Genomic DNA, 26,774 nt, shown 5'->3' on the forward strand with positions numbered 1-26,774 from the left:
TCTTTGCTTCTGTGGTCCCACATTGCCTGGGCTACTCAGGACCTTACCCCAGCTCTGCGTCTGGAATTTCACTGCGAGTCTTTGCCATACGAGGAAACTTTCACGGAGATGAGGATGTAGGGGGCTTTGGGGACCATTATTTAGCTTATATAGTCTCCCCGGTCATCCCCAGGGCAAAAGCCAGCTGCAGCCATCTCACACGGCCCTGGGTGATCTGCCTGCCTCCCGTCTTCACTTCCCCCCTTCCCGTCTCCCTCTCTGCCTCTACCACACCGGCCTGGCCTCCCTGCTGCTGTTGAGCCTGCGTGGGTGCCTGGAATGCTGTCCCTCTAGAACCCGACGTGGCTCCCTCCCTTCCCTCCTTCATATTTTTGCTTGTTGCCTTCTCAGTGGGGCCTTCCCTACTCAACAATCTCAGCCCCCCAATACTCCTGACCCCCTCCCCTCTCTGCTTCCCTGTCACTCGTCACCATGAGACACATGGCATTTAGTTATTTATTGTGTTTCTCTCTCCCCTGCCCTGTGGCCTCCAGCAGCAGGAGTTTCTGTCTGTTCAGTTTCCTGTGGGGCTGAGGCCTAGGCTGCCCATTGAGCCAGGGCTCATTCCTGCTGAGTAAGTCAAGGGGCCACAGGCTGAGGCCACTCTGCACCTGCGGTGGGTGGGGCAGAGCGGGAAGCTGCTGCCCGAGGGCCTGGGTGAGACTGGGTAAGGGACTGGGTGAGACTGGGTGAGGGACTGGCTGAGACTGTGCCGCGATGCCAGGAGCTGGCTGCAGGCTTGGGGAGGCGGAATTTTGAGGGGGCTCCAGCTGCCTGAGCAGGGTGGGGCTCCAGCATGGAGGTAACCTGCCGGGACTGTCACCTGGGCCAGGTGTCCCCCTGGGGGGACCTGTGGGTGGGAGCTGCCTCGTGCGGGGGAGGGGCTCCAGGGGTCGCTGGAGGCCACGGTCAGTTGGGGGCCCTCTGGTGGTGCCCATGAGGCCACCTGACCACCCACCCTGCGAGGGCCTGGCGCCCAGGCAGGCGGCCAGGCCGGTGGCTTGGAGGAGCAGGTTGATGGCAGGTGGGGACCTGCCTGGTCCTCCCAGGGGCCTGGGGTGGGTGCTGGGTCTGGGGCCGACTCCTCCTGTCCAGTTCTGGGGGCCCATCCTGCCAGGCCTCGTCATCTGTGCAAGGACCCCAGAGGGCGGCCCAGTCTTTGTCCCCTCCCCTCGCTCAGGACTTGGGCACGAGCTGGCAGTAAGGGGAGGAGTCGGGGTGCAGCAGGTCCTGGGGGGACAGGGAGGACGAGGGTGAGGGAGCTGGGAAAGGAGGTGGGAGGGACAGAGACAAGGGAGGGAGGGACAGAGGTGGGAGGAACCGAGGTGCATGGAGAGAGAGACAGAGAGGAGAGACGGAGGGAGGGAGGGAGCCCAGGACAGAGGCAGACATACACAGTGGTATGCAGACTGTCACTCAGAGGGAGACTGGGACACACGGGAGGGGACAAGAGGGACTGAGACTCAGGCCCAGGAATGGTCTCAACTGGTGTCCTGACCCGCTGTGTGACTCCGGGCAATCCCTTATCCCTCTCTGGGCCTTGTTCTGCCCATGAAAGTCCCAGGACATGGCCCCGTTCTACAGAGGAGGGGACTCCAGGCCCAGGAGGAGAGGGGGCTCGCCCAGGGCATCCCGGGGAGCTGGGGGGTGGGCAGAGGGAGGACCGTCCCGGACCTAGTTGTCTGGGTCCCCACACACCTGGTACTGGTGGGCCTCCAGCTCGGGCCTCAAGGGTAGAGGCAGGGTCGGGGGCTGCGAGGAAAGGGCACAGGTGAGCTGGGTCCCCTCGGTGCCCGGGACCTTGGACCTCTGGGGTCCCCGCCGCCCCTCTGGCTGGGAAGCCCCTGGGGGCTGTGTTCGGTGGGTCAGCCACGCGGCTTCTGTCCCCGACACCTGCCCTTGAGCCTTGGCCTCCTTTCTTAAAGTTTCTCTTTTCATTAAATTTAAGTAATTTGTGGTCCCAGTGGAAGGGGAGACTGTCCCTGCCTGGGAAGTCCAGGAGGGTACAAGAAGCCAGGCCACCCGCCCGGGCGGGGACTAGGAGGGCCCATTGGGCCGTTTCCAGAATAAAACGCGGCCACCTTTGAATGTCACGTGACCTGGGTGTAAGGAAGGCCAGAGGGGGAGAGTTGGTGGCAGGTGACGCCCCGTGGGCCAGCTCACAGCCCCTCGGAGGGAGGAGGAGGAAAAAGAAGCCCCCACCCGACTGGCAGAGCTGAACTATGTGTGTGCCAAAGGACGCTGGATCCAAGGGACTTTCCTGCGACAAGAGACAAAGGGAGGTGGGGACAACTAAAGGGACACTTCTTTAAACAACCCAACAGGAAACGGAGACCAAGGCAATGTTGGGGATGACTGTGCGCCCAGGGCACTCAGCCCGCAGCACTCAGCCCAGAGCACTTAGTCCAGAGCACTGAGCCCACAGCACTCAGCCCGAAGCACTCAGTCCAGAGCACTGAGCCTGGAGCACTCAGCCAGAGCACTCAGCCCACGAGGAACTGGAGGGATCCTGCCCTCCAGGGGATAAAACACTGGCCGTGCCCAGCGGTGCGTCCCTGACCACCAGCTACCCGGTCTTGCCAGACCATCCTTAAAGTAAAGCCTGGATCTTTGCCAGACCTGTGTCCCTTGGTGCATTCTTTGCGCCTGGCCAGGTGAGCGGGTTTCTCATACGTGCCAGGGGCAAGAGCTACTTCCTCTCAGGGTCTTTTCTTTATGATTTTTAAAATAAAACTCCGGCTTCCCTGAGGTGGTCGCCCTGGGGTGCGGGGAGGGAGCCCCGTTAGGTGGTGGGAGGCTAAACTGGGTGTCAAGGCGCCCCAGGCACCTTGGCCAACTCAGAGGAGAGGCGCCCTGTTAGAAGCCGGTTTTAGGGCCCAGGCACTGTGGTGCACGCCTGTCATCCCAGCAGCTTGGGAGGCTGAGGCAGGAGGATGGCAAGTTGGAGGCCAGCCTCAGCAACTAAGTGAGGCCCTAAGTCACTTAGACCCTGTCCTCAAAATTTAAAAAGTAAATAAAAAATAAAGAGGACTGGGGGTGTGGCTCACTGGTAAAGTGCCTCTGGGTTCTGTCCCCCCAAACTAACAAAAAACCGGGCACGGGCTTTAGGGGGCTGTGGGGATGGGACTCACCAAGGCTGCGCTCGTGGGCCCCGTGTTACTGAGTGGGGTCGTCAGGAGGACTGGAGAGGGCATCACTTCGTACACATTGTTGTCACCTGAAGCAGAGGATGGAGGGGGGGACCAGCTGGTGATGGCGCCCCAGCAGCCCAGCCCGTCCCTCCATTGACTCATTCATTCCCCAACATTGGTGCACCCCAAGGGCACTGGGGAGCCATGGAGGGCTTCAGAGCAGAGGAACTGGATCCAGGAATCCCTGGAGGGACCCTGGGTTCCCCATGAGGATCCCCGGCATGATGGCAGGAGGGACAGCCACCGAGAAGGAGGAGAAGCAGCTTGGGGGGGGGGCCTGGGATTCTCAGGGCTGAGTCCAGGCCCCCAGGGAGGCCCCTGTTGGGGGAGGACGGCAGAGGGAGGTGGCAGCTTACCGTCGCCGCGGGGGCCCAGCTCCGGCTTCCCTGAGGTGGTGGCCCTGGGGTGCGAGGAGGGAGCCCCGTTCGGGTGGTGGGTGGAGAGAAGCCAGGGGGCCGCCCGGTCCTCCCTCCCTCCTGCCCTCGGGGGAGCAGGGACGCACCCGGGGCCCCTGCAGCCTCGGGTCACCAGGAGGAAGGCCAGGCTGCCGGCCAGCAGGAGCCCGGTGGAGAGACAGCCGATGATGGTGGCAGCCAGGAGCCCGGCGTCCAAGGGCGGGGACGTGGCCGGCAGCTTCTGAGGCTTCTCTGGGGCAGGAGAGAGGACAGTGATGTCCCAGGGGCTCTGCCAGCCCTGAGGGCACAGAGTCCCCGCTCTCGCCCCTCGAGGTCTCCGCTTCCCGGGACCTGCTGTCCTCCAGATGGACCTCCCGAGGTGTCCCCACCCTGCTGCCCGCTCTGTGTCCCTCACTCCCTGGCTTCAGAGGCCCGAGGTGCTGGCTGCGCTCTGCGGGAGATGTGGGGACTCGCAGGATTCTCGAACCTGCCCTCCCGGCTTGGACCCCGAGTCTACCAGCTCCCACTCACCTGACCCCCAGCCTGGGGACCTCCTAGGCTTTATTCTCAAGCTGGATGCCTGTTGTCCCCAGCCCTCCGGCGGCTAAGCAGGTAGACTCTGAGGTCAGAACGCAGGGGTTCAATCCCTGCTGGCTGTGTGACCTAGGGCAAATTACTCAACCTTTCTGTGCCTCGGTTTCTTCTTCTGGGGAGCAGGAGTCAGACTGTGACCTCCACTGTCCAACCAGGTGGTTCTGTGTCGTTCCGCAGACGAGGAAACTGAGGCACAGAGGTGGAACAACTCGCCTGAGGGTCCGTGGTGCTCGGGGCCTACCCAGGCCCCCTGGACACTTGACGATCCCTCTGCAGCTCCAAGAGAGGGGCCCTGGGAGCCCTGAAGTGGGTGTGAGTGACCTCAGGCTCAGTGGGAGGGGTCACTGTGTAGACTGTGTCCTTTGTGTGTATTTGTGTGATCAAATTAATACGTAGTTTTTGTGTATTTCATTCATTTCTCTCAACCTCTTCTACTGAAAGTGTCTGAAACCTATTTGAAAATGTAACAGGGGACAGGGGGCCACCCACGCCCAGGTTTGGGCTGTGTCCAGGCCTATCTGGCCATTGTCCCCAGCAAGGCGGCTCAGTTAAGCCCATTCTGCAGGCCCAGAGGCTGCCTTTGGCCCGGGCCGAGAGCTTTCTACTCTGGTGAATCCTGCAGGTGGCAAGATCAGATGAAGTGGCTTCTGCGGGTGACTCAGGCAGGTGGGGCCAGGCAGGAAGTCTCCAGCAGCCGCCCATCTCAGCATCAAGGTCCCTGCACCCCACGGCCCAGGCTTCCCGCAGCACCAGGGCTCTCCCTCCCGCCAGCCTCCGGGTTCGGCTGGCTCTGGCCCTTGTCAACCACGACCTGCCAAGGGCCTGCCACAGCAAGTGCACCGGCCACTCTGACGTCACTGTTACAGGCTGAATGTCCCTAATCTGAAAATCTACACCCCAGTGCTCCAAAACTGGGAGCTCCTGGAGTCGACAGAACTCGAGTGGAAAATTCCACCCAGAAAAACTGCATAAAGCCGGGCGCTGGCGGGGGTGTGGGACGCACACCTGCAATCCCAGCAGCTTGGGAGGCCGAGGCAGGAGGATCAGGAGTTCAAAGCCAGCCTCAGCAAAAGCCGAGGCCCTAAGCAGTTCAGTGAGACCTGTCTCTAAATAAAACACAAAATAGGGACGGGGATGTGGCTCTGTGGCCAAGTGTCCCTGAGATCAATCCCTGGTACCAAAAAAAAAAAAAAAATTTGCAGAAAACCCCTCCCAGGCTGTGTACATCAGGTGCCCGTGAAACATAAAAGAGTTTCCTGAGTCCCACCCCCAAGACACCTAATTGTGTTTATGTCAGAATTCCAAAATCCAAACATATCCCAAGTCCAAACACTTCTGGTCAGATAAGGGACACCCAACCTGAATTGTCATTGTTATTTCCTTTGCCTTGATTTTCTCCAACAATGACTAAGTCATTTAATTAATTAGGACATGAAGCCTATAAGTGAGGACGTCTGGAAGACACTGCCTCTAGTAAGCTGAGGGCTTCTCTGAACCTCAGTTTCCTGTGGGGTCTGTCACAGGCAGACACTCTGGGGGCGCTTTAGTTAAAGCGCTTGAAGGCTTAATGACATCTGCAAGGCCTGGCATACAGTAGGTGCTCAATCAGTGTGTGTGGATGAACGAGAGAACCCAGGGAGCGGGTCTGTGTGGGGCCTGGGAATGGCGGCACTCAGCTTCCCGCACTCACCGCCACCCGGACCTCGGTCTTGGCCCTCATGGTCCAGGAGGGGTTGATGGCCATGGCCACCTGGTAGGTGCCGCTGTCCGACGGCTGGGCGTGATGCAGCAGCATGGAGCCGTTGGGGAAGCCCACGACGTCGCGCTGTCCCAGGGCGCTGCCGTGCCGCTGGGGCCGCTGCAGCCCAGGGATGTAGGTGAAGAGCATCGTCCCCCCGTGGGCCTCCGACCCCCGGTACCAGGTGAAGTCCTGGAAGCTGTCGGGGACACCCTGGAGGGACAGCAGAAGGTCCTGGTTCTTTTGAGGTTGTTCTGGAATCTTCTGGATACGGAGGGCTGCCCGGGAGCCGTGGGGTGGCCAGAGGGCCAGGATGCAGGCTGTGGGAAGGAGGGGAGGCCCGAGGTTGGGGCGCGGGGAGGGACCCCGTCATTCCCCTCCCCCCAGATCTTCATCTGGGGGCAGAGCCTGAGCGCGGAGCACTGGGAACAGGGCTGGCATCGATGAGTGGTGTCCCCCGTGGGCCCAGGAGGACTTCCTGCCCTGGGGTACGGTGTCACCTGGATCCCTGGGTTCATTTATGGCACCACTCCTTCCAAGTGTGACACACTCAGGATCTGGCCATGGTGCCCACCCCAGGTGACGTGTTACCATCCCCGACATTTTCCCCTGGTCACAAGGGGTACAGCAGGGAATCAAACACCAACCCCTTCCTGCCCCCATGGGAATGGACGTTACTCTAATGATTTCATCTTCCCCAATAATCGTCCCTTCCTTCCTAGAAGACACCCAGCCCTGGGCCGAGGGCCACCTTCCCCAGCCGGCTCCCTCCTCACCTGAGAGCAGCAGGCCCTTTGGGAAGCAGCTCGGAGTCCCCATGAGAACAGTCCCCCGGTGTCCTGTGGAGATGCCAAAGGCCACAGGTGGGACCCCAGGAGGCCAGAGGGCTGGGCCCGCTGTCTGAAGGGGCTCTGTGGGACTCCCGGGTGCCCGAGAAGCCCAGCCCCAGCACCCCTTCCACAGCCTCCCGAGCTCGTGCCGGAGATGGGAGCCAGGCACTGGTCGGACCAGTTTCCCAGGGTGACAGGAGCTTCCCGGGGCCTCCTGGACTCCTCCCCCGCCCTCCAGCCTCTTCTCTGTCAGCAGTGATGGGACGGTCCCCGCAGCCTCCAGGGCAGCCATCCCCCTGCAGAAGACCTGATGCACTGCCCCATCCAGAAACCCCCTCGCTTCACAGATGAGGAAACCGAGACTCCATCCACTCTGAGGCCAGGTGGGATTCCACCCGCGCCTGCTCACTCTGAAGTGCTCGGCTGTTTCATTCAGGCACACAGGCCCCGTGCCCAGTCCTGTGCTGGGTGGTGCTTGTGACACAGTGATTGGGACGGTCCTGTATCCATCCTCAGCTGCAGCAGACCAGACTCCAGAGAGCCCCAGAGGACACCCCACTTAGCCTGAGGGGCAGGAGCTTCCGGAGGAGACCTGGAATAGGAATAGAAATGGGTGGGGAGGGCTGAGGTGTGGACAGGGCTGGGCCAGCCTCGGAGGTGCCCTGTGGGGGCTGCAGAGTCCCGGGTGAGGGAGGAGCTTGCCAGGCCAGGGAGCCTGAGGGATCAATCGCATCTGGTTTTGGGACACAACCTGGGCGCTGGAAGGTCCCGGGTTGTGCTGAGATTGTAGCTATTAGCCACATGGGCTAGTTCAATGTCAGTTTAAATAGCCACTTAAAATATCAAAAAAATTAAATAGCCACTTAAAATGTCTATGTAGCTTAACATACTTAATGTATTTCAATGTCCATTTTAAAATGTATTAAAAAACCAGTGCTGGGTGGGGTGGCGCACACCTGTGATCCCAGCAACTGGGGAGGCTGAGGCAGGAGGATCCCAAGTTGGAGGCCAGACCTGGTTACAAAATGAAATCACGACAACATCACAATGAAGAGCCAAGGCCTGGGGAAGGGGCTGGCTCCCCTCCCCTCCTGTGGCCTTTCTCCAGGGAACCCAACTCCCCAGGGTCCGGTCTCTAGGAGTCTCTAGGAGTCCGAGGACTCCCTCTTCAAATGTAACGCCCCTATTGGAGGCTTTGAGGTCAGAGATGCCACGGGTGTCTGTGAAGAGTCATTTCTTCTACTTGGAACTTTCTGGACTCTGTAGGGGTGCAGCTGTGTCACTTAATTGCTGTCATTAAACTGTCACCTTGTAGGTTCTTAGAACTACAGCGCTCAGGGAGGGGACCCCTGTCATGTAGATCTCCTGCTGCCTGTGGTGACGTCCACAGGTGCTGGGGCTGGGGCTTGGTGGTAGAGCGCTCGCCTACACACAGGAGGCACTGGGGTCCAACCTCAGCACCAAATAAAGATGAAATGAATAGAGCATTGTGCCCACCTGAAGGAAAAAAACAAATTTACACACAAAGATAACCGCCTCAAGCTAGTTCCACGCCTGTGAGCTACTGTAAGGGTAAAATTTCTAAGCTGATTCTAAACTGCAAGGCCTGGGTTAAAAAATAAAAGACCAAGTATTGTTAAATTCCTTTGCTACCCCCAAAACCTGTGATCCCTGTAGCTGTTAGGACAATACTGGAACTGCCCAGTAAATATTCCCACTGACTCCCTGGTTGTCTAATAACCTGGGACTCTGTGTAGTATGTCACGTAGGCATTTAGGCCCTAAAACCAATCAGTTTGAATGTGTACCCCGCTTAGGAGTGACCAATCACCCCCGTCCAATCTGTTCCCACCAATGAATGTACTAATCATGTCTCAGAGTTGTTGTTCAATTTTCCCGCACCTCATGATGATTTGTTCTGATGTATGCAAAGCCCCCGCCCTCCCCAAAAAGTGTACTTAAGCTCTGCTTGACCTCTGCTCGGGGCTCCGGGCTGCTCTCGCTTCTTGAGCGAGCCTGCCTGGAGCCTCAGGGCGCTGAATTGGATCCTCAATAAACTCCCTCCTGCTTATTGCATGAAGCCGGTCTCTTGTGGTCTCTTCCTCCGCGCTTCGCCAGACCCTTACACTACCTGTGGTGACATTTCTGCACATGTCCTTGGTCACAAAGGTCAAGAACTCCAGCCACCCATGTCTTGGCGGTCAAGACGGGATGCCCAGCTTCCTGTGGAACCCCAGGAAGCCTCAGTTCGGGCCACAGCTCCAGAGCACCAGCGCCGCTGGGTCAGCAGCAAGTCCACCTGCCCTCCAACCTCGGGCGCTTGGTCTCTCGCTGAGTGGCCTAACAAGACCCTGGCTGCGCTCCTGAACCCCATTTCCTCCTCTGGAGGATGGGAATCTGCAGGGTCACTTCACAGAGGGCTCAGAGGAGGAACCGGGGCTGTGCGCAGGAGGTCCGGGAGCAAGGACCGAGAAGCCGGTGGCTCTCACTTACTGTTGACCTTGTCCCCACGCCCCACCCTCCAGCCAGGTGCTGCTTCCCTGCAGGGGTTTCCAATCCCCACTTCCCGGCTGCCTGGGAGGGTTCCCGGTGGTGACCCACCTTCTTGCTATAGTTTTGGGATCTCCTGTCAGACTGTTGCCAATCAGCAATTACTTCTTGGCAGGCCTAAAGCACAGCCAGCTGCTCCGGATATTCCAGTTGATGAAGTGGAGTTCTCTCCCCTTCTTCTCTCCCTCCTCTCTCTCTCTCTCTCTTATCTTCCCCCCCCTCCTCTCACCCTCCCCTCCCCTCCCCTCCCCCTCCCCCTCCCCCTCCCCCTCCCCCTCCCCTCCCCCTCCCCTCCCCCTCCCCTCCCCCTCCCCCCCCTCCCCCTCCCCTCCCCTCCCCTCCTCTCCCCTCCTCTCCCCTCCCCCCTCCTTCTCTTTTTTCTCTCCCCTCCCCTCCCCCTCCCCTCCCCTCCCCCCTTCCCTCCTCTCCCCTCCCCTCCCCTCCTCTCCCCTCCCCTCCTCTCCCCTCCCCCTCCTTCTCTTTTTTCTCTCCCCTCCCCTCCCCCTCCCCTCCCCTCCCCTCTCCCCTCCTCCTCTTTTTTCTCTCCCCTCCCCTCCCCCTCCCCTCCCCTCCCCTCCTCTCCTCTCCCCTCCCCCCTCTCCCCCTCCTCTCGTCTTTCTTCTCTCCCCTCTCTATCCCCTCCTCCCCCTCCCTCTCCCCCTCCCCTCTCCTCCTGTCCCCCTCCCCTCCCTTTCCTTCTCCTTCTTCCCTCCCCTCTCTATCCCCTCCTCCCTCTCCCTCTCCCCCTCCCTCTCCCCCTCCCCTCTCCCTCCTGTCCCCCTCCCCTCCCTCTCCTTCTTTCTTCCCTCCCCTCTCTATCCCCTCCTCCTCCTCCCTCTCCCCCTCCCTCTCCCCCTCCCCTCTCCCTTCTGTCCCCCTCCCCTCCCTCTCCTTCTCTTTCTTCCCTCCCCTCTCTATCCCCTCCTCCCTCTCCCTCTCCCCCTCCCTCTCCCCCTTCCTCCCTCTCCTGATTCATTTTCAACTATTAAAACACAGTTTAGGTTTATTATAAAACACTTATTAGTCATTAACTCAAAAAGAAGAAAATAAAATTCAAACGTCTTCCAAGCAGCTTCTAAGAGGCAGTGGAGACCAACAGCCTTCCTTCCTCCGGGCTCCTCCCAGCTTCAGAGGGCGGACCCCATTGGTCCCAGCCTCCGGGTGGCCCATTCTTCTGGCTTGGGATTGGTTGGGCGGTGTGGGAGCTGGCCAATGAGATGGGAGGGATGCTGCAGGGAAGGGCTCCTCAGGCCTAGAGATTCAGCCCGAGCGGATGGGCTGCTCCTCTGGGTCTGAGACTGGGTGGAGGTGATGGCTGAGTGGCCCAGCGTGTTGGCATCAACCTGAGGCTGATGGCAACACTTGGAGGAAAACAGAATGAACCCCAGAGAAGCAGGGCTGAGAAACCGGGGTTCCTGGAGTAGAGCAGGAAAATCCAGCTCCTTGTTTTAAATATCAGCCTGCAGAGGAGGGGTGGGGTGGGGTGGGGTGGGGCCGGGGGAAGTTGCTATTGATACTGGGGATTGAATCAGGGCGCTTTACCACTAAGCTACATCTTCAGCCCATTTAATTTTTATTTACATTTTCAAAATTTTAGACAGGGTCTCCCTAAGTTGCTTAGGGCCTGGCTAAGTGGCTGAGGCTGGCCTCCAACCTGTGAGCCTTCTGCCTCAGCCTCCTGAGTCGTTGGGATTACAGGTGTGCCCCACTGTGCTGGCTAACCCTCGCATATACGTTCATCCTTCACTTCAAAGCTTTGATGTATTCCTGAAAATTCTGCCAGTAAGTAAAGAACTAGGAAAAAAGATTTTTTCTGTAACAAACTTTTATTATTTTTACCAAAATTGTGCTAAAACCCACACATTTTCCCATTCTGATCATTGAAAACTTATGGTGTTAGTACATTCACGATGCTGCACACCTATCACCACCATCTGCACCCAGGACATGTTCATCACCTCCGAAGGAAGCCTGAACCCAGTTTGCTCCCAGTTTCCTCCTTCCCAGCCTCCACAACACTCTGGCTGTCCTTGTGGACGCCACCCTTTCTGCAAATGTCATATAAATGGAATTATGCAACAGGGGGCCAGCTTCTTGCACTTAGCGTAATGCCTTGGGGCTCGGTTCTGTTTTTACGGTTGAAGAACATCCCTTGTCTGGGCACACCACGTTTCCTATTGTGGTAGTGCTGGTGTGAACCTCCGCATACAGATATGTGTTCAAGTGCCTGTTTTCAATTCTTTGGGGGTTACATTCCTGGGAGTGGAATTCCCAGGTCACTTTGTCCTTTTGTAAATTTTTTTTTTTTAAAGAGAGAGTGAGAGAGGAGAGAGAGAATTTTTAATATTTATTTATTTTTTTAGTTCTCGGCGGACACAACATCTTTGTTGGTATGTGGTGCTGAGGTTCGAACCCGGGCCGCACGCATGCCAGGCGAGCGCGCTACCACTTGAGCCACATCCCCAGCCCGTAAAAAAATTTTTTTTCTGTAACAAATTTTTATTATTTTTACCAAAATTGTGCTAAAACACATACATTTGTGCTAAAACACATACGTTTGTGCTAAAACACACACATACAAACTTCTTTTAAAAGAAGTTCGATCACCATTTGACCCAGCTATATCCCACTCCTGGGCATATACCCAAAGGACTTAAAATCAGCATATCACAGTGACATATTCACATCAATGTTCTTAGCAGCTCAATTCACAATAGCTAAGCTATGGAACCAGCCTCGGTGCCCTTCAACAGATAATGGGTACAGAAAATGCGGAATATATATAATGGAATATTACTGGGCCATGAAGATTAATGAAATCATGGCATTTGCTGGTAAATGCATGGAACTGGAGACTATTGTGCTAAGTGAAATAAGCCAGTCCCCAGAAACCAAAGGCTGAATATTCTCTCCAATATGCAGATGCTAATTCACAATAGATGCATTGGGGAAGAACAGAAGTTCACTGGATTAGACAAAGGGGAATGAAGGGGAGGGGGGATGGGAGAATGGAAAAGCCAGTACAATGAACCGGACATCACTTTCCCAAGTTCATATGTGAACACGACTAGTGAAACTCCACCTCATGTATAACCATGAGAAGGGGTAGCTATGCTCCCTGTGTGTACAATATTCAAAGTACACTCAGGTCTAACTAAAAAGAACAAATATAAAAAACAAGTTAAAGGAAAGCCCCCTGGGCTGGGGCTGGGGCTGTGGCTCAGCGGTAGAGCGCTTGCCTAGCACGTGCGAGGCACTGGGGTCGATGCCCAGCACCATGTCAAGATGAATATGAAATAAAGGTATTGTGTCCAGTCACAACTAAAAAACGATTTAAAAAAATCATGGGCACACAGTTAAATAAACTAAGGGTTTATTTAAATAAATTTTATTTATTTATTAAATAAATTTTACTTAAATAAATAAATATATGGAAATAAATCCTTCCCTCGACTCTCTGGCAGTGTGGACCTTGGTCTGGTCCCTCACTCCTGTCCCTTCTCCCCGACCCTCTTCTGCTCGGCCCTCTCTGGGGGTCTCTGGAGGGACTCCAAACCCTGCTGCATTTCCTCCCACAGACTCGGATCCTAGGGGTCTTTTTTTGTGGTGCTGGGACTGTCCCCTAGCCCTGAGCAACCCCCCCGCCTCCGAAGGCCTTTCACAGTCAACTTTAAAAGTCCCAAGTCTCTTGACGTGTGAGCACCGGGTTCCATACTCAGCACCATGTAAAAATGATAAGGAGCTAGTAAGATGGAGGCAGGTGTCCATCTACAGAAGTCAAAAATAATAATAAGTTCAGCAGTGTCAGTGCGGCCTGCTGAGCGGCTCTGCGTCCCAGGGTGGCATAGCTGCTGGGCACAGGGTCTGACCTTGCTAAAGGTCACCTCCCGGGAATCCTGGCACAGCTGCAGATGCTGTCCTGGGACCTGGGTGGTGGCTGACAGCCCCCCACAGGCTTGCACTTGTCACTTGCCACTCCAGGTCCTCGTACAACCCTGGGCAGTCTGGTTCTCTTTGGTGACGAGACTCAGGGCTGCTACTTGTCACCACGGAGATCCAGCTGACACAGACGTTTGGAAGTTCAGTGCCAGAGGCCTGCAATCTCTGGCAGCAGGTACATTCCGTGTCCTCTGTGCAGAAAAAGATTAACCCTGCCCAAGGAGAGAGCTGGCCTTTGTCCCTGGCCCCTGCAAGGTCACCTCTGAACCCCTGGAACATCCTGCCTGTCAGTTTGCCTAAGGGCCTGGGCCACTCCGGGAGGGGGGTTCCAGTAATGGCGTGAGCTACAGCGGGGCCCTTGGGCCACACGGTACTGGTTTGACCTACCGAGATGCTAGAGCAGGGTCAGCCGCACAGAAGGCCAGCAGCGTCCATGCGCTGACCCCAATAAAAAGCCAGGACACGTGGTGGCGCACTCCTGTAAACCCAATGGCTCAGGAGGCTGAGGCAGGAGGATCCCGAGTTCAAAGCCAGCCTCAGCAACTTAGCCTTCAGCAGCTCAGCGAGGCCCTGTCTCTCAATAAAATATAAAAAAAGGATGTGGCTCAGTGCTTAAGTGTCCCTGGGTTCAATCCCAGTTCAAAAACAACAATAACAACAATAAAAACAAACAAAAGTCGGGACCCTCCGGTCGCTGGTGAGCTTCCCTGGCTACAGGTCACATCAGTGCTGGGGGCATTCAGTGCTGACCCCGGGAGTCCCGGGAGAGGCAGGAGGAGGAGCCTCTGCTGGCTCCCCCAGACCTGCTGGGTGCTGTCCTCTTGGCTGATGGTGACCTGTCGTCGTGAGCTGGCGGCTCTCCTGAGTGAGGTGAGCGGTTTCTTGGAGGCCTGTGGATTCTTCTTGCAAGTGACGGAGCCCAGAAAGAGGCCCTGGGGGCTCCCACCTCGCAGCCGCCCACTGCACTGTGAGGGGACAGGCTGCAGGTGTGCGCGGGGCGGCCTGGCCGGCTGCAGGGGTCTTTCACCATCGGGTGGAGTCCTGCCAGCGAGGCTCCGGCCTAAGCAGTTCTGTCCCTCTGTTCAGTGCTGACACTGTCACCTTGTGCTTTCGGCTGGTCCATCCAGGGGGTCCTCCCTCTGAACCTGGGAGTAGGTGACAACCTGGAAGGGGGTGCTCAGCGTTAGCCTCGGACACTTTCAGACAACAGGCGGATCTTTGAGCAGAAGGGCAGTGCGTCGCCCACGCCCCTCCCCCTGGAAGCCAGGCCAGTGCTCCCCAGAACAGTCACTGGGGGGCGCAGTGCTGCAGGGACGATCCCCAGCCCCCACCTGAGTCGCAGGGGGCTTCAAACTCTCCCGAGACTCCTGCAGCTTGAGGCAATGGGAGGAAAGATCTAGGCCCCCAGTGCCATTCTGTGTGTCCCCTCCTGGAGAAAGTCCTAGCAATTGACTTGTGCAACAGACCCCCAAACCCTCCTCAGCTGCACCTCCACACTTACCCCGTTCTCCGAAGGTCTGGGTGGGTCGAGGTTGCGATCTGGAGAAAGAGGAAAATTTCAGTAAGAAAGGACTCTGCTGGGGGGCAGGGCTGGGAAGGGGATCTGTGCAGGTGTCTGGGCCCTGGAATTCAAAGTCCTGCCTTTGCTAGTGATCAGGGTGTTGTTTCCCTTAGTGGGGTTCACATTTATCAAACATGGATGGTTAAGTGCTCTTTAAGGAGTTAGTCGTCCAGATATTCATTTGATTATAAAAAATAAATAAAAATTTACTGTGCATGGGCTCAAATCCCATCTCTGTCCTTTAGGAGCTGTGTGACTTTAGACAAATGACTCAACCTTTCTGTGCCTCAGTTCCTCCATTATCCAACAGGGGTTTATTCAGAAGATTGTATTATTATTCAACAAACAGTAACTATCTTGTGCCAGGGGCATTCAAGGTGCTAGGAATTCAACTGTGCATAAGACACAAAAATTCCCGCTCTAGTAGAATTTTAATAACGATGATGATGATGATGATGACGATGATCGTAATAGCAAAGAGCGCGGGGCATAGCTTACAGTGTGTGGATGTTGTGCTAAAATGCTGATGGCTACTCCCACTTTACAGTTTAGGAAACTGAGTCACACCATTTGCTCATGGTGAGATTGAGGCAGTTGCCATGGTTATGACCTTGAATGACCTTCAAGGACAATGTGTTGCAGGCGTAACCATAGCCCTGGAGCTATGGGAGGTGCTGGGAGACTGGATGGTGGGCCGATGGGAGGACCTTAGGTCACTGGGGGGCATGCCCTCTGAGGGGATGCTGGGCCCTGGCTCTTTCCTGGCTCTCTGTTTCCTGGCCACCATGAGCTGGCTGGGCCTCCTTTGTCCTAGGCTCCCACCAGGACGTGTTGAGCTGCCACCAGCCCAAAGCCACAAGGCTGAGCAACCACAGTCTGAAGCCACAAGCCCAAATAACTGTCCCTCCCTGTGTCTGTCAGGCCTGGGTCACGGAGGGGGCGAGCTGGGCGACATGGTGTGGCATGAGGCCCCCACACAGATACTGGCCCCTCCACTCAGGAAACCCTTCCCTAAGTGCCGGGTGGTGCTGGGGACACAGCTGTGGCCCTGACACTCCCACTGTGCCCTCCTGGGCTCATAGATCACCGGGTTACAGACACATACCCACCGGGTGGTGACCCCAATGGCTCCTGCTCCCAATGGGAGCCGAGCTTGGTGCACTCTGCCGGGGGTGGTAGAGGGCTTCCTGGAGGTGTGGCCAGGGGGACCCCGAGATTCCCCCCTCCCCCCAGGGAAAAGCTTCCTCCCAGGAGTCCTGCCTCGCTGTGTGACTGCTGACCGGAGACTTCTCCTGTCACAGCAAACACTCCCTCCTCTGTCACACGGGGCTCAGGGTGGCACCCTCTTTGCTGGGTGGTTGTGCGTATTCACTGAGCTCCTGTGTCAGAACCCTTGGTCCCTAGAAAGTGCTCAGCGAACGCAGCCTTGTGACAATAGAATCCGCAGAAGCGCTTCACTGGAGGAGAGGGGAGAGGGTTCCAGGCAGGGGACAGCCTGGACAAAGTCCCTGCGGTGCAGAGGCCCTGGCCTTTGAGAGCTGAGAGCCGAGCATCAAGGGGGCCAGTTCCTGCCACCTCCCCCTGGGGTCACTCCTGGGCAAGGCAGGCAGAGAAAAGCTGGTGGGAGCGTGTCACCCCATCCTCCATCACTCTGGCAGGGGCTCCCGTGTCACCCGGACTAAAAGCCAAAGTCCTTGCGGTGGCCTTCGAGGCCTTACATGACTGTCCCCCTCCCTAAATATTTGTAAAATGACTCGATGAACTAAGGACGGAGACTCCCTGGTCTTGGGTCCTTGTCTCTAAAATGGGGGACACTCCATGGTGATGCAGGGAGAGGTGCACGCGGTGAGCACCACGCCCAGCACACAGTAGGTGTTCAACTATGGTGACTGGGGGTGCTGGTTCACGGCAGGCAGGTGGGGGTGTGCCGAAGAGGAGGGGACTCACCACGGCCCCTGTGCAGCTTGAAAAAAAGGATCCCTGCGACGAGGATGAAGACGGAGACGGTGGCAACAACGATGCCGATGATGGCGCCGGGGCTCCGGTGAGACCCCTCTGGGTCTGGCAGGAAGGAAACAGGCCTTAGGTGAGGGAGCTTCTGGGGCGATCCCCCGCCCAGCGCGCAGCCCCCGGGCCACTCTGCCCCGCCCAGTGGGTGTGGCTCAGGCGGACTTGGACTCAGCCCTGACCAATGGGAACGTCTCAAGCTCCCTGGCTGCTGTGATTGGCTCATGTAGGCGGGCTGGGACCTGGGCTGGGCCAATGAGAGCCAGCCCTGGGGTTTTGGTTTAGAGCTCTCAGGGCGGTCTTCCCCAGGGTATACAGGTGGGGGCGAGCTCTTCTAGTTGCTGAGCACCAGCTGGATTCCCTGGAACAGAACCGAAGAGCAGAAAGAAACGGAGGTGCGAGAGGAAAGGAAACTTCCTGGGCGCCATAACTGGGGCGCCCAGATCCAACTGCACTTGAAAGCAAATTCTCAATAAAGTCTTCTTCTACTTCTTCTTTTTGCTCGGATTCTTTTGAGTCATGCTTTTCTGTCAATTGCGATGGATGCAGTTCTTCCCCACCTACTTAGAAAGGCTTTTCGGAGTCCCTGGGGGAAGAGGCATCGCACAACTGGCCCAGCCTGGGTGGGTGGAGGGAGCGCGTCCAGGTGGCTGCACTATGGTCTGGTGGCACATAGCAGGTCCACTAGCTAGGTGTGGGGGTGCACCCTGGTAATCCCAACGGCCTGGGAGGTTGAGGCAGGAGGATCACTAGTTTGAGGCCAGCCTCCCCAACTTAGCAAGGCCCTAAGTAACTTAGTGAGACCCGGTCTCAAAATAAAAAATCAAAAGGGCTTGGGATGGGGCTCTGGGGTTAAGTGCCCCTGGATTCAATCCCTGGTGCCCAAAAAAGAAAAAGAAAAAGTAAAGCTGACCCTGCTGGTCCTCTCAGGAGAGGGCTCAGAGGAAGCCTGGTGTCAGAGCATCCTGGAGCTGAAGGTCCCCAAGGAGCGCCTCACCTTTGACTAGGATGGTCTGTTCCTTCTGACTTGTCCCTAGGGCGTTGGTGACGCGGCAGACGAAGGTCATGTTGATTGCTTGGTTGGTGGAGATCAGGAGCTGGGTGCCCTGGGCCACAGCAAAGGATGGCAGGGGACCTGTGGTCCTGGGGGAGACAGATGGGTAAGGACGTGGCTCTGCTGGAGTCCTAGGGATACTGCCACCCAGCACGCAGTGTGCGCCAGGGACACGGACACCATCACGCCATCTATGACACGGGTGGAGAGCAACTCTGGAGTCCCGGGGCTCTTCTCCTCCTTCACACCCACATCCAACACTGGAAAAATCCTGTTGCCCCACCTTCAAAACCTGTCCATCATCCACGCGCTCCTGGGGCCCCCATAGCCACCACCCTGGTCCAGTCTTTGGCCCTCCAGTTTCTGCTTTCGCCTGTCTGTTCCCCAACTGACCACCAGAGGGCGTCAGCGAGCCGACCTCAGCTCCTTCCCCTCCTGGATTCAGAACCCTGCCCTGGCTGGTCCCTGCCACCCTCATGACCTGCGCCCTCCTACCCCAGCCTTCTGCCCACACTATCTATGAGTCTTCCCATTGCTCCTGCGTCTATCCACATCTATCCACGGTGGCCTCCTGGTTGTCCTTTGCAGATGCAGGCCCAGGGGCAGAAACGTGTTTGAATACACTGTTCCTCTGCCTGGAATGCTCTTCCAGGTACCTCACCCTCACCTCCTTCAGGCCTCTGCCCAAATGTCACCTCCACAACAACGTCCTCGGCCACCCTATTTCAACTGCAACGACCCTCCTCTTTTCCATCCCCCTCCTCTGTTTTATCTTTGTCACAACATTTATCAATATCGGACGCGCTATGTGCTTTACGACTCCATCCTGCCTATTTCCCCTCCCTCGGTGCCCCACAAGGGGACGGATGGAATCTGCTCCGTCTTATTTACTGCAGTAGGTTGGCCCATGGCCCTGGAGCACAGGAAATAGCGGAGCACCTTAGTTTAATGGACAGAGGTGGAGGAGGTGACGTTTGGGGCTCTGCAGAGCTGGATGTAAATCCAGCCATCAGATTTGAGACCCCAAATTGTGGTGCCTGGAGCCAGGATGCCAAAGGTGGCATCTGTCACCGCCAACTGAAAATCCTGGTGGCACATGCCTATAATCCCAGTGGCTTGGGAGGCTGAGGCAGGAGGATCCCAAGTTCAAAGCCAGCCTCAGCTACTTAGTGAGGCCCTAAAGCAACTCAGCTATTCAGTGAAACTCTGTCTCTAAAATTAAAAACAATAACAAACCAAAAACCAAACAAGGCTGGGGAGGTGGCTCAGTGGTTAAATGCCCCTGAGTTCAATCCCCGGAACAAAAGACGGAAAGAAAGAAAGAAAATCCTGATGACAGTTTTCCCACTGATAATTGGTAAACGTCTATGACTTTCTGTGAAAGTGGGTGGCTTGGTACAGGCACCACTGTGACATCTGCACAGCAGACCATGGAGAATGATCCCTGTGTCCCACCTTAGGGGCTAGTTGATCATAATGGCAGGCCCTGGGATGGAATCCCAGCAAGATTCCAAAAGGGACTGAGGTGCTTTAAAATACAAGGACAGGAAGGGCTGGCGGGTAGCTGGGGGTGGGCTGGCGGGCAGACCTGTGATAAGACCTGCAGTACGGTGTCAGCGAGAGAATCCACTGGGTGGACTTTGGAGTGTTGACTGGGAAATTTTTATGACTGTATGTTTGAAAAATCCCCTAATAAAGATGTTAGGGAAAATGGGGTTGTGGAACTACGTGCTTTCGCACGGAAAGGTGTTCAGAGAACAGGAAGTTTCAAAATCACGCAAGCAACGGAAAGCCAGTTTTTGTTTAGAAACAGAGAAAAAGAGAGGAAGGATAAATAACAAAAGGTAATAGCAGATACTTCTGGAGGTGACTGGCTTCACATGACTATAGGCACTATTTTCTTCTTTTCACTCCTAAATATTGTCTGAAGAAAAAGGCTCAATAACAACAATGTAAAGCAATTTATGGGGCTGGGGGTGTAGCTCAGTGGAAGATGATTTGCTTAGCATCTTTGAGGCCCTGATTCACCCCCAGCGCCAAAATGAATAAAGAAATCAATTATACCTTTTTCTTTTCTTTTTGTTTCTTTCTTCCCTTTATTTTATTTTGAGACAGAGTCTTGCTAAGTTGCCGAGGCTGACCTCACAATTGCAATCCTCCTGCCTCAGCCTCCTGAGTCACTGGGATGACAGGAATGAGCCCCTCTGCCTTTTTTTTCCCCCCAATCTCAACCTTGGTGTGACTTTGGGGAATCTTATGGTTGGGAGCCTCAACTTTCTCACGCAGCCTGTGGAGGTGACTAAGTGGCTTCACAGGGTGATAGGGAAGTGGCATTGCCCAGGGGTTGGTGGGACTGAGTGGGGAGCCAGACACAGACTCTGGACTGTGGTTGATTTTTCTTTGGCTTAGCTTTGGTTTGGGGTGCCAGGGTCCAGGCCCAGCCCCCTCCCCTAGACCCAGGATCCAGGCCCAGCCCCCTCCCCCAGAGCCAGGGGTCCAGGCCCAGCCCCCTCCCCCAGACCCAGGGGTCCAGGCCCAGTCCTCCTCCCTCAGACCCAGGGGTCCAGGCCCAGCCCCCTCCCTCAGACCCAGGGTCCAGGCCCAGCCCCCTCCCCCAGACCCAGGTCTCCGTCCACTTGACTCACGTGTTCCAGGCGTAGTCTGTGGGCTCTGGGTTGCTGCGTGCCTCACAGCTCAGGGTGACCTTATCTTGGCCCACGTACCAGTTGTCGTCATAGCCAGAGATGGTGACCTCAGGGGGGTCTGGGGGAGATGGACACAGGCTGAGTCGGGCGCTTTCCTGGGGTGTGAAGGAGCACTGTGTCCCCTCCCGGCAGGAGAAGGCCTCCGTGGGGTGCAGAGCTGCCCAAGGTGGAGAGGCCTGTGGGGGGGACTCCAGGGCGGGGGACTCCTTCCGAGGGCAGCGCGTGGGTGGCCCTGTCAGGGGGGGTGTGGAGGGGGCTTCGGGGCCCAGCTCCCTGCCAACATTCCCGGGACATGTCCCCGCCTGCCCTGGGTGTCCTGGGAGCAGAAGCCTCCCGTCACCTGTAGCCCACAGGAGCACGTTCAAGGTTCTGACAAGTCCTGCAGATAGAGTCCTGGCTGAGCCCCCCATTGTCCAGCTACTTTGGGAGGCTAAGGCTAAGGCAGAAAGGATGCAAGTTCAAGGCCATCCTGGGCAATTTAGTGAGACGCCGTCTCCAAATAAAAAATAAACAGGGCTGGGGCGTGGCTCAGTGGTGGGGAGCCCTGTTCAGTCCCCAGGACCATTTTTTTTTTCTTTTAGGAGGTGGCTACTCCAAACTTTAAAGTCATATAGTAGCTTGTGCCCTCCTGCCATCGGATGGGGCTGCCCGTGTGGACATATTTTTGGGGTGTCAATGACGTCGACACTGGGGGGGGGTAGAGGAAGTGACACTGGGTAGGAGACCCAGGCTGTGGGGCTGTGAGCTCAGAACACAAGGAAGCTGTGTGGCAATGCAGGGGTTTGGGCAGCCCAGGGAGCAGGCAGTGTAGACAGCACTGGGCAGAGGGCAGCGTAGGCTACACTGAAAGAATCATCTCAATGCTGCTCAGGGAGCTTGTGTGAAAAACTCGGGGCAAACTGATCTAACCCAGGGGAGCCGGTGGCTCAGCAGCATTGGTATAGACCATGTCAGAGGTCAGTGTAGACAACGGGAAGCTGGGTAGAAAATGGATAAGGAGGGCCGGGCATGGTGGTGCACGCCTGTAATCCCAGCAGCTTGGGAGGCTGGGGCAGGAGGATTGCAAGTTTGAGGCCAGCCTCAGCAACTTGGTGAGGCCCTAAGCAATTGAGAGAGACCCTGTCTCAAAATAAAAAAATACAAAGGGCAGGGGGTGTAGCTCAATGGTAGAGCATCGCTGGTACCAAAAAAAGAAAGAAAGAAAATGGACAGGCACCAGTATAGACAAGGGGGACAGCCGTGTGGACATGTGGGGAAGGCCAGTGTAGACAGCTGCCCAGGGAAGCAGTTTGCAGGCAAGGTGTGGGGCAGTGTAGACCGTGCTGAAGGGAGTCGTGTAGACTGGGTGGGGCGTCAGTGTGGGCAGTGGCTGTCCTGTGGGGCTGCAGTTCTCCGGTGGTGATATCGTCACTCAGTGGGGCCCATGTGACGATGGAGACTTTGCCCTTGATCACACGTGGGCACACTCACAGGGCACAGCGAGGGTCACCGGCAGCAGGGCAGGCTCCTCCTGGCTCTCGTGCTCCACCCTGCAGGTGATGTTCCTGCCATCTGCCTGGCCGGAGGGCACCAGTGTGAAGACGCTGAGGACGGTGTACGTGCCCGGGAGGGGTCCTGGCTCCACGGTGCTGTTGGCTGAGCCATTCAGGAATGGGGACCAGGTGACTTTGGCGGGTGGACGCCCCCCTTTGGAGCTGCAGCGGGCCACGGGCACAGGCTCCCCGGTGGATGGCCTCAGCGGGACCTCCTGGGCCTCTGCTGTGTTCCGGGGCTTGGCTGGGGGGAGAAGCAACAGGGTGGGTCACCTCCTGCCTAAGGTCATTCCCAAACACCTCAGCAAGCTGGTGTCTATTTAAGGATCCAGGATGGTCAGGTCAGATCCCAGCTCTGCCCCTGAGCAGCTCAGTGGCCTTTACTTGTCAACTGGGGATAACTAAGGGTCACAGGGAATGAGAAGGCGGGCAGGCAAAGCTCTTGGCACATAAATGCTCAATGGTGGGTGGTAATGACCAAGGCCACCCTGCCCTGCCCTGCCCCCCCCCCCCCCCCGGGGTACAAACAGATGTTCCCCAGACAGTGATGATCCGCAGTGGGATGGGGACCCAGAGGGGACATCTGAGGAAGATGTTGCAGAGGAGAGGAAGCCTGAGCCCTGAAAGTCCAGAGGGGAAGTGACCCACCCAGGGTCACGGAGCTGGGCTTCCTGGCAAGGTCCGCCTGATTCCAGAACCCTGTTGGCCAGATCTGAACGGCTATTGTGGTGATTCCCTAGCCTGGGGCTTCCCTGGGTCGCTTCCTGTCACTACCTGGGTCATTACTCACTGAAGACTTTTTCCTCGGGTGACTCATGGATTCAGTTTTACCCCTACCTAAATCTAACACTCGGAATCCCAGGAATCCCAGCCTGGGGGACCCCAAGAGGAGTCATCAGTATTGCTATTGTCTGCAGGGCACGTTCCAAGCAGGTGGATGAAAAGTTCGTGACTCATTGGAAGGGCTGGGAAAAACTGGGGCGTGGGGACTTCTGTTCAAGTTCCAAGAGGAAAACTAGTCATCCACCCCCACCCTCCCACCCCCGCTCAGGAAACCGTCACCAGGGCCCCACCTGCAGTCCGGGGGGTGGGTGGGCAACCAGAGGTCCCCTGCGGGACTGGCGGTCGCTGCCTCCCAACTCAGTTTCAACTTTTCCTTCCGTCTCAGTTTCAACTTTTCCTTCTTCTCTAAACACGGGAGCAACGGCTGACAACTAGTGAGGAGCTCCCAGGAGCGGGGACAAGTCCCCAAGCGTCCCCTTTCAAAGCTTCACCTGGCTAAACTCAGGCGACCCCAGGACACCTTTCTGAGTGTGGCGCTGTTTACAGGAGTTTTGCATTTTCCTCCCAGTCCCCAAGATCTGTCCCTTCAGGGTCCCCGCTCCACCCCGCCCCGTCCTCGCCCCGCCCCGCCCCCGCCAGGGCCCCGCCCACTCCGTCCCCAGGAGTGTCCCGCCACCTCGCCGCCGCCCGCCTCGGGTCCCCGTCCCCTCCGCTCACCGAGCACTCGGAGCCAGGTCCACGCGATCCCGCTGCCCATGGGGAAGGTGGCGAACTGGCAGGAGTAGTTAGCCTGGTCCTCGGTGCGCAGCTCGGACACCCTGAGCGAGGCGTCCAGCAGATCCGCGCTCGCGAACCTGATCCGCTCCGGCTCCGCCAGGCTGGGGCCCCGCGTCGGGTGGCGGACCGCCACTTTGTGGAGGCCTCCTTCAGAGTCTTGCCGCATCCACGTCACCTGGGTCACCTGCGCATTGGGCTCCAGAGGCTGCAGGTGGCAGGGCAGTAACAGAGAGCCGTTCAGGAGGCCGCTCACCTGAGCAGGTGCCTGGACCACGACAGTCCCAGTTCCTGCAGGGAAACCAAGAGAACCGTTTATAAATGGGGACACTGGCCCAGAGGTCTGCTCCCTGTCACCCCCGGGGCCAGCGGGAACTGGAACCTGTGCTGTCTATAGTAAGGCGCCAGATCCTATAGGAAAATCTTCTCTGTGCCAGCCCAGCACACAGTAGGTCCTCAGCGTGCGCTGGCTCTTGCCGACATTAGTAAACATAACGCTACAGATTCTTCTTAGTAATAATAAGGTCGGTGCCTGGCTCAGAGTGCTGAGGGAGCAGGAGGGGACAGGAGGCAAGGGAACAGAGGGGCCTGCAGGAGCTCATTAGCCCCGACATGCACAAGCTGTGGGGCCCTTGTGCAGGTGGTTGGTTTCAGGCCTCTGAGGCTCAGGTTCCTCATCTGTAAAATGGGTGCTATCCTTTGGGTCTCAAGGCTCCCTCAAAGGTCCACGTGGTAAAGGCTGGGACCCCTTAAGAGGTGAGGCTTAGTGGGAGGGCTTTAGGTCATTGGGGGTGTGCCCTTGAAGGCCATGGTGGGACTTTGGTCTCTTTTTTCCTCTTTTCCTTCCTGACTCTGAGTTTAGCTCCACTACGTGCTCCTGCTATTATATGCTGCCTTTGTCACCAGCCCAAAACCAACTAATCAGAGATCGAAACTTCCAGAACTGTGAGCCAAAATAAACCTTTGCTCTTTAGAAGGTGATAATCTCTCCAGGCAGGTGGCACACACCGGTGGCTCAGAAGGCTGAGGCAGGAGGATCACAAGTTCAAAGTCAGCCTCAACAACTTAGGGAAAAGCCCTAAGCAACTCAGTGAGACTGACTCTAAATCAAGTACAAAAAAAGGGCTGGGGACGTGGTTCAGTAGTTAAATGCCCCTGGGTTCAATCCCTGGTAACAACCTTCCCCCCACCCCCCACCCCCCAAAAAAAGAGATAGATTTCAATAGCACAGTGGCATCTTCCCCCACAGCAACCTGCACCCTAGAAGCTTCTGGAACCTCACAGCAATTTGAGGCAAGATAATGTCAGATTGACACCTCTCAACGACCCGGACGGGGCATAGAAGAAACATATCAATGAAATGAAGCAAGATCATGTCAATGAAGGCCAGACTGTCTCAAAAAAAAAAAAAATGATTATCTCAGGCATTTTTTCCCCAGTGACTGAAGGGGTCTGGGTCAGATGCCGACTCTGCCCTTGACTTGCTGCTGTGCAGCTCTGGGTCAGTGACTCTTCTCCCTGGCAGGACTATTGTGGGGGATGAAATTGGGCGAGGTGGCCTCTGCTGAAGTTTCCTCCAACCCTCTCCAGAGCCCTGTGATACACACTAGAATTTTCGTCCCTTTAAGAGGGGGGAAAGCCGGGCTGGGAGGGTGAAGTCACTTCCTGGGGTTAGACACCGGCAGAGCCTAGGCTGGGAGCGGGTGGGTGGGCTCCACTCTGCACCCAGACCATCCTGGCGCTGGGGCGGGCGGCGAGATCCTCGCAAAACTCGCCTTGCAAGGGAAGGTCCTCCCCGCCCCCGCGGCCACCACTCAGCAAGTTCACTTTCTCACGGTCACACAGGTATTAAATCCCAGCAGCTGAGGTCTGAACCCGAGCGGACTGACTGAGAGCTGCGGCGCCAGCACCAGGTACCCTCCCCGACACACAGCAGGTGCTCAATAATCAAGTGCGGAGAGAATGCCCCGATCCTATGAATGAATGAATCCCTGCCTGGCCAGGGTCCCGGGGCCAGCGCCGGTGCCGCCGTCTCCCAGGTCAGCCCTCTCGGTGGTCCTGGCCGCTGGCTGGCCCGGGCGTGGCGATCGCGAGCCGGAGGTCACCGCCGTGAGTCATCCTCCTTTCCCGGAGTCGGACTCCGGTTTCGGGAATCTCCGAACTCCACCGGGCCCCTGTCAGGGCGGCTCAGAGGGGGGTCCTGCGGGGGTCCCTATTCCTTCCAGCCCCGGGGAGGAGGGGGTTGCGTGGTAGAGGGTCGGTGCCTGCAGCCTTCGGAGGCCCAAGAGGCAGAGAGCTGCCGGGAGCGGGGCGGGGGCTGGGCCGGGACCGCGAGCGGCGCAGAGGTCACTCACCGGCTCCCCGGGTCGCCCAGGACAGCGCCAGCAGCGCCAGCAGAGCCCGGGGTGAGACCATGTTGGTTCCTCGGTGTCGTAGGCCCAGAGCGCCGCTGCGATCTGCGGGTTGGACTCTGGCTGCTCCTCCGCGGACGTCGGAGGTAGCGACTGAGACAAGTCCTGCGTCGGAATGCCCTAGGCACCGCCCCACCCGAGGCGCCAGCTGCGGAAGGGACGTCCCACTTCTCCGGTGCCCGGCGCCGCCGCGGGAAGGCGCGTCCTCTGCGCAGGCGTGAGCCACCTGGAACTCGTGACAGCCCTGGAGGTGGGCGCTGGTCCCACGACGCTTTCGTTGCGAGGACGTCCATCTTACTGGGGAGGAAATCGGGGCACGTAGAGAGATTTGGCGATTTCCTTTTTTCCCTTTTTTGGTACCGCGGATTGAACCCAGGGGCGCTTAAGAAAAACAAGGGAGAGAATTGAATTACAGCAGATGGGGTAGAGAGAGAAGATGGGAGGGGAGGGAGGGGGGATAGTAGAGGAAAGGAAAGGCAGCAGAATACAACAGACACTAGTATGTAAAAACAGTGGATGTGTAACCGATGTGATTCTGCAATCTGTATACGGGGTAAAAATGGGAGTTCATAACCCACTTGAATCAAATGTATGAAATATGATATGTCAAGAGCTTTGTAATGTTTTGAACAACCAATAAAAAAAAGAAAGCAAAAAAAAAAAAAAAAAAGA

General features: G+C 57.0%; 2 protein-coding genes across 3 annotated transcripts; both read right to left on the reverse strand.

Moving 5' to 3' along the window:
• Window positions 1–1,215: 1,215 nt before the first annotated feature.
• CEACAM19 (CEA cell adhesion molecule 19) lies at window positions 1,216–6,776 on the reverse strand (the record flags this gene model as incomplete). Its single annotated transcript, XM_081273684.1, has 7 exons — window positions 1,216–1,269; window positions 1,738–1,791; window positions 3,171–3,256; window positions 3,587–3,630; window positions 3,733–3,923; window positions 5,910–6,277; window positions 6,734–6,776. The coding sequence occupies 7 exons, from the start codon at window positions 6,774–6,776 to the stop codon at window positions 1,216–1,218; spliced, it is 840 nt and encodes a 279-aa protein (XP_081129810.1).
• Window positions 6,777–13,188: 6,412 nt separating this feature from the next.
• Window positions 13,189–26,427, reverse strand: LOC308637216 (poliovirus receptor homolog). Of its 2 annotated transcripts, none has more exons than XM_081273494.1 (8): window positions 26,046–26,427; window positions 23,635–23,982; window positions 22,073–22,378; window positions 20,543–20,660; window positions 17,841–17,986; window positions 16,784–16,897; window positions 14,777–14,814; window positions 13,189–14,438 (listed from the first exon to the last, which is right to left on the reverse strand). In XM_081273494.1, exons 1-8 carry the CDS (start codon window positions 26,104–26,106, stop codon window positions 14,373–14,375), a joined length of 1,197 nt encoding a protein of 398 aa, XP_081129620.1. In that variant the 5' UTR covers window positions 26,107–26,427; the 3' UTR covers window positions 13,189–14,372. The 2 variants fall into 2 exon arrangements, with proteins under 2 accessions (XP_081129620.1, XP_081129621.1); XM_081273495.1 differs by having other exon boundaries at window positions 23,635–23,899; window positions 26,046–26,425.
• Window positions 26,428–26,774: the final 347 nt, after the last annotated feature.

The sequence above is a fragment of the Spermophilus citellus genome, assembly GCF_964194105.1.
Source record: "Spermophilus citellus genome assembly, chromosome: 18".
In the NCBI taxonomy this organism is placed as follows: domain Eukaryota; kingdom Metazoa; phylum Chordata; class Mammalia; order Rodentia; family Sciuridae; genus Spermophilus; species Spermophilus citellus.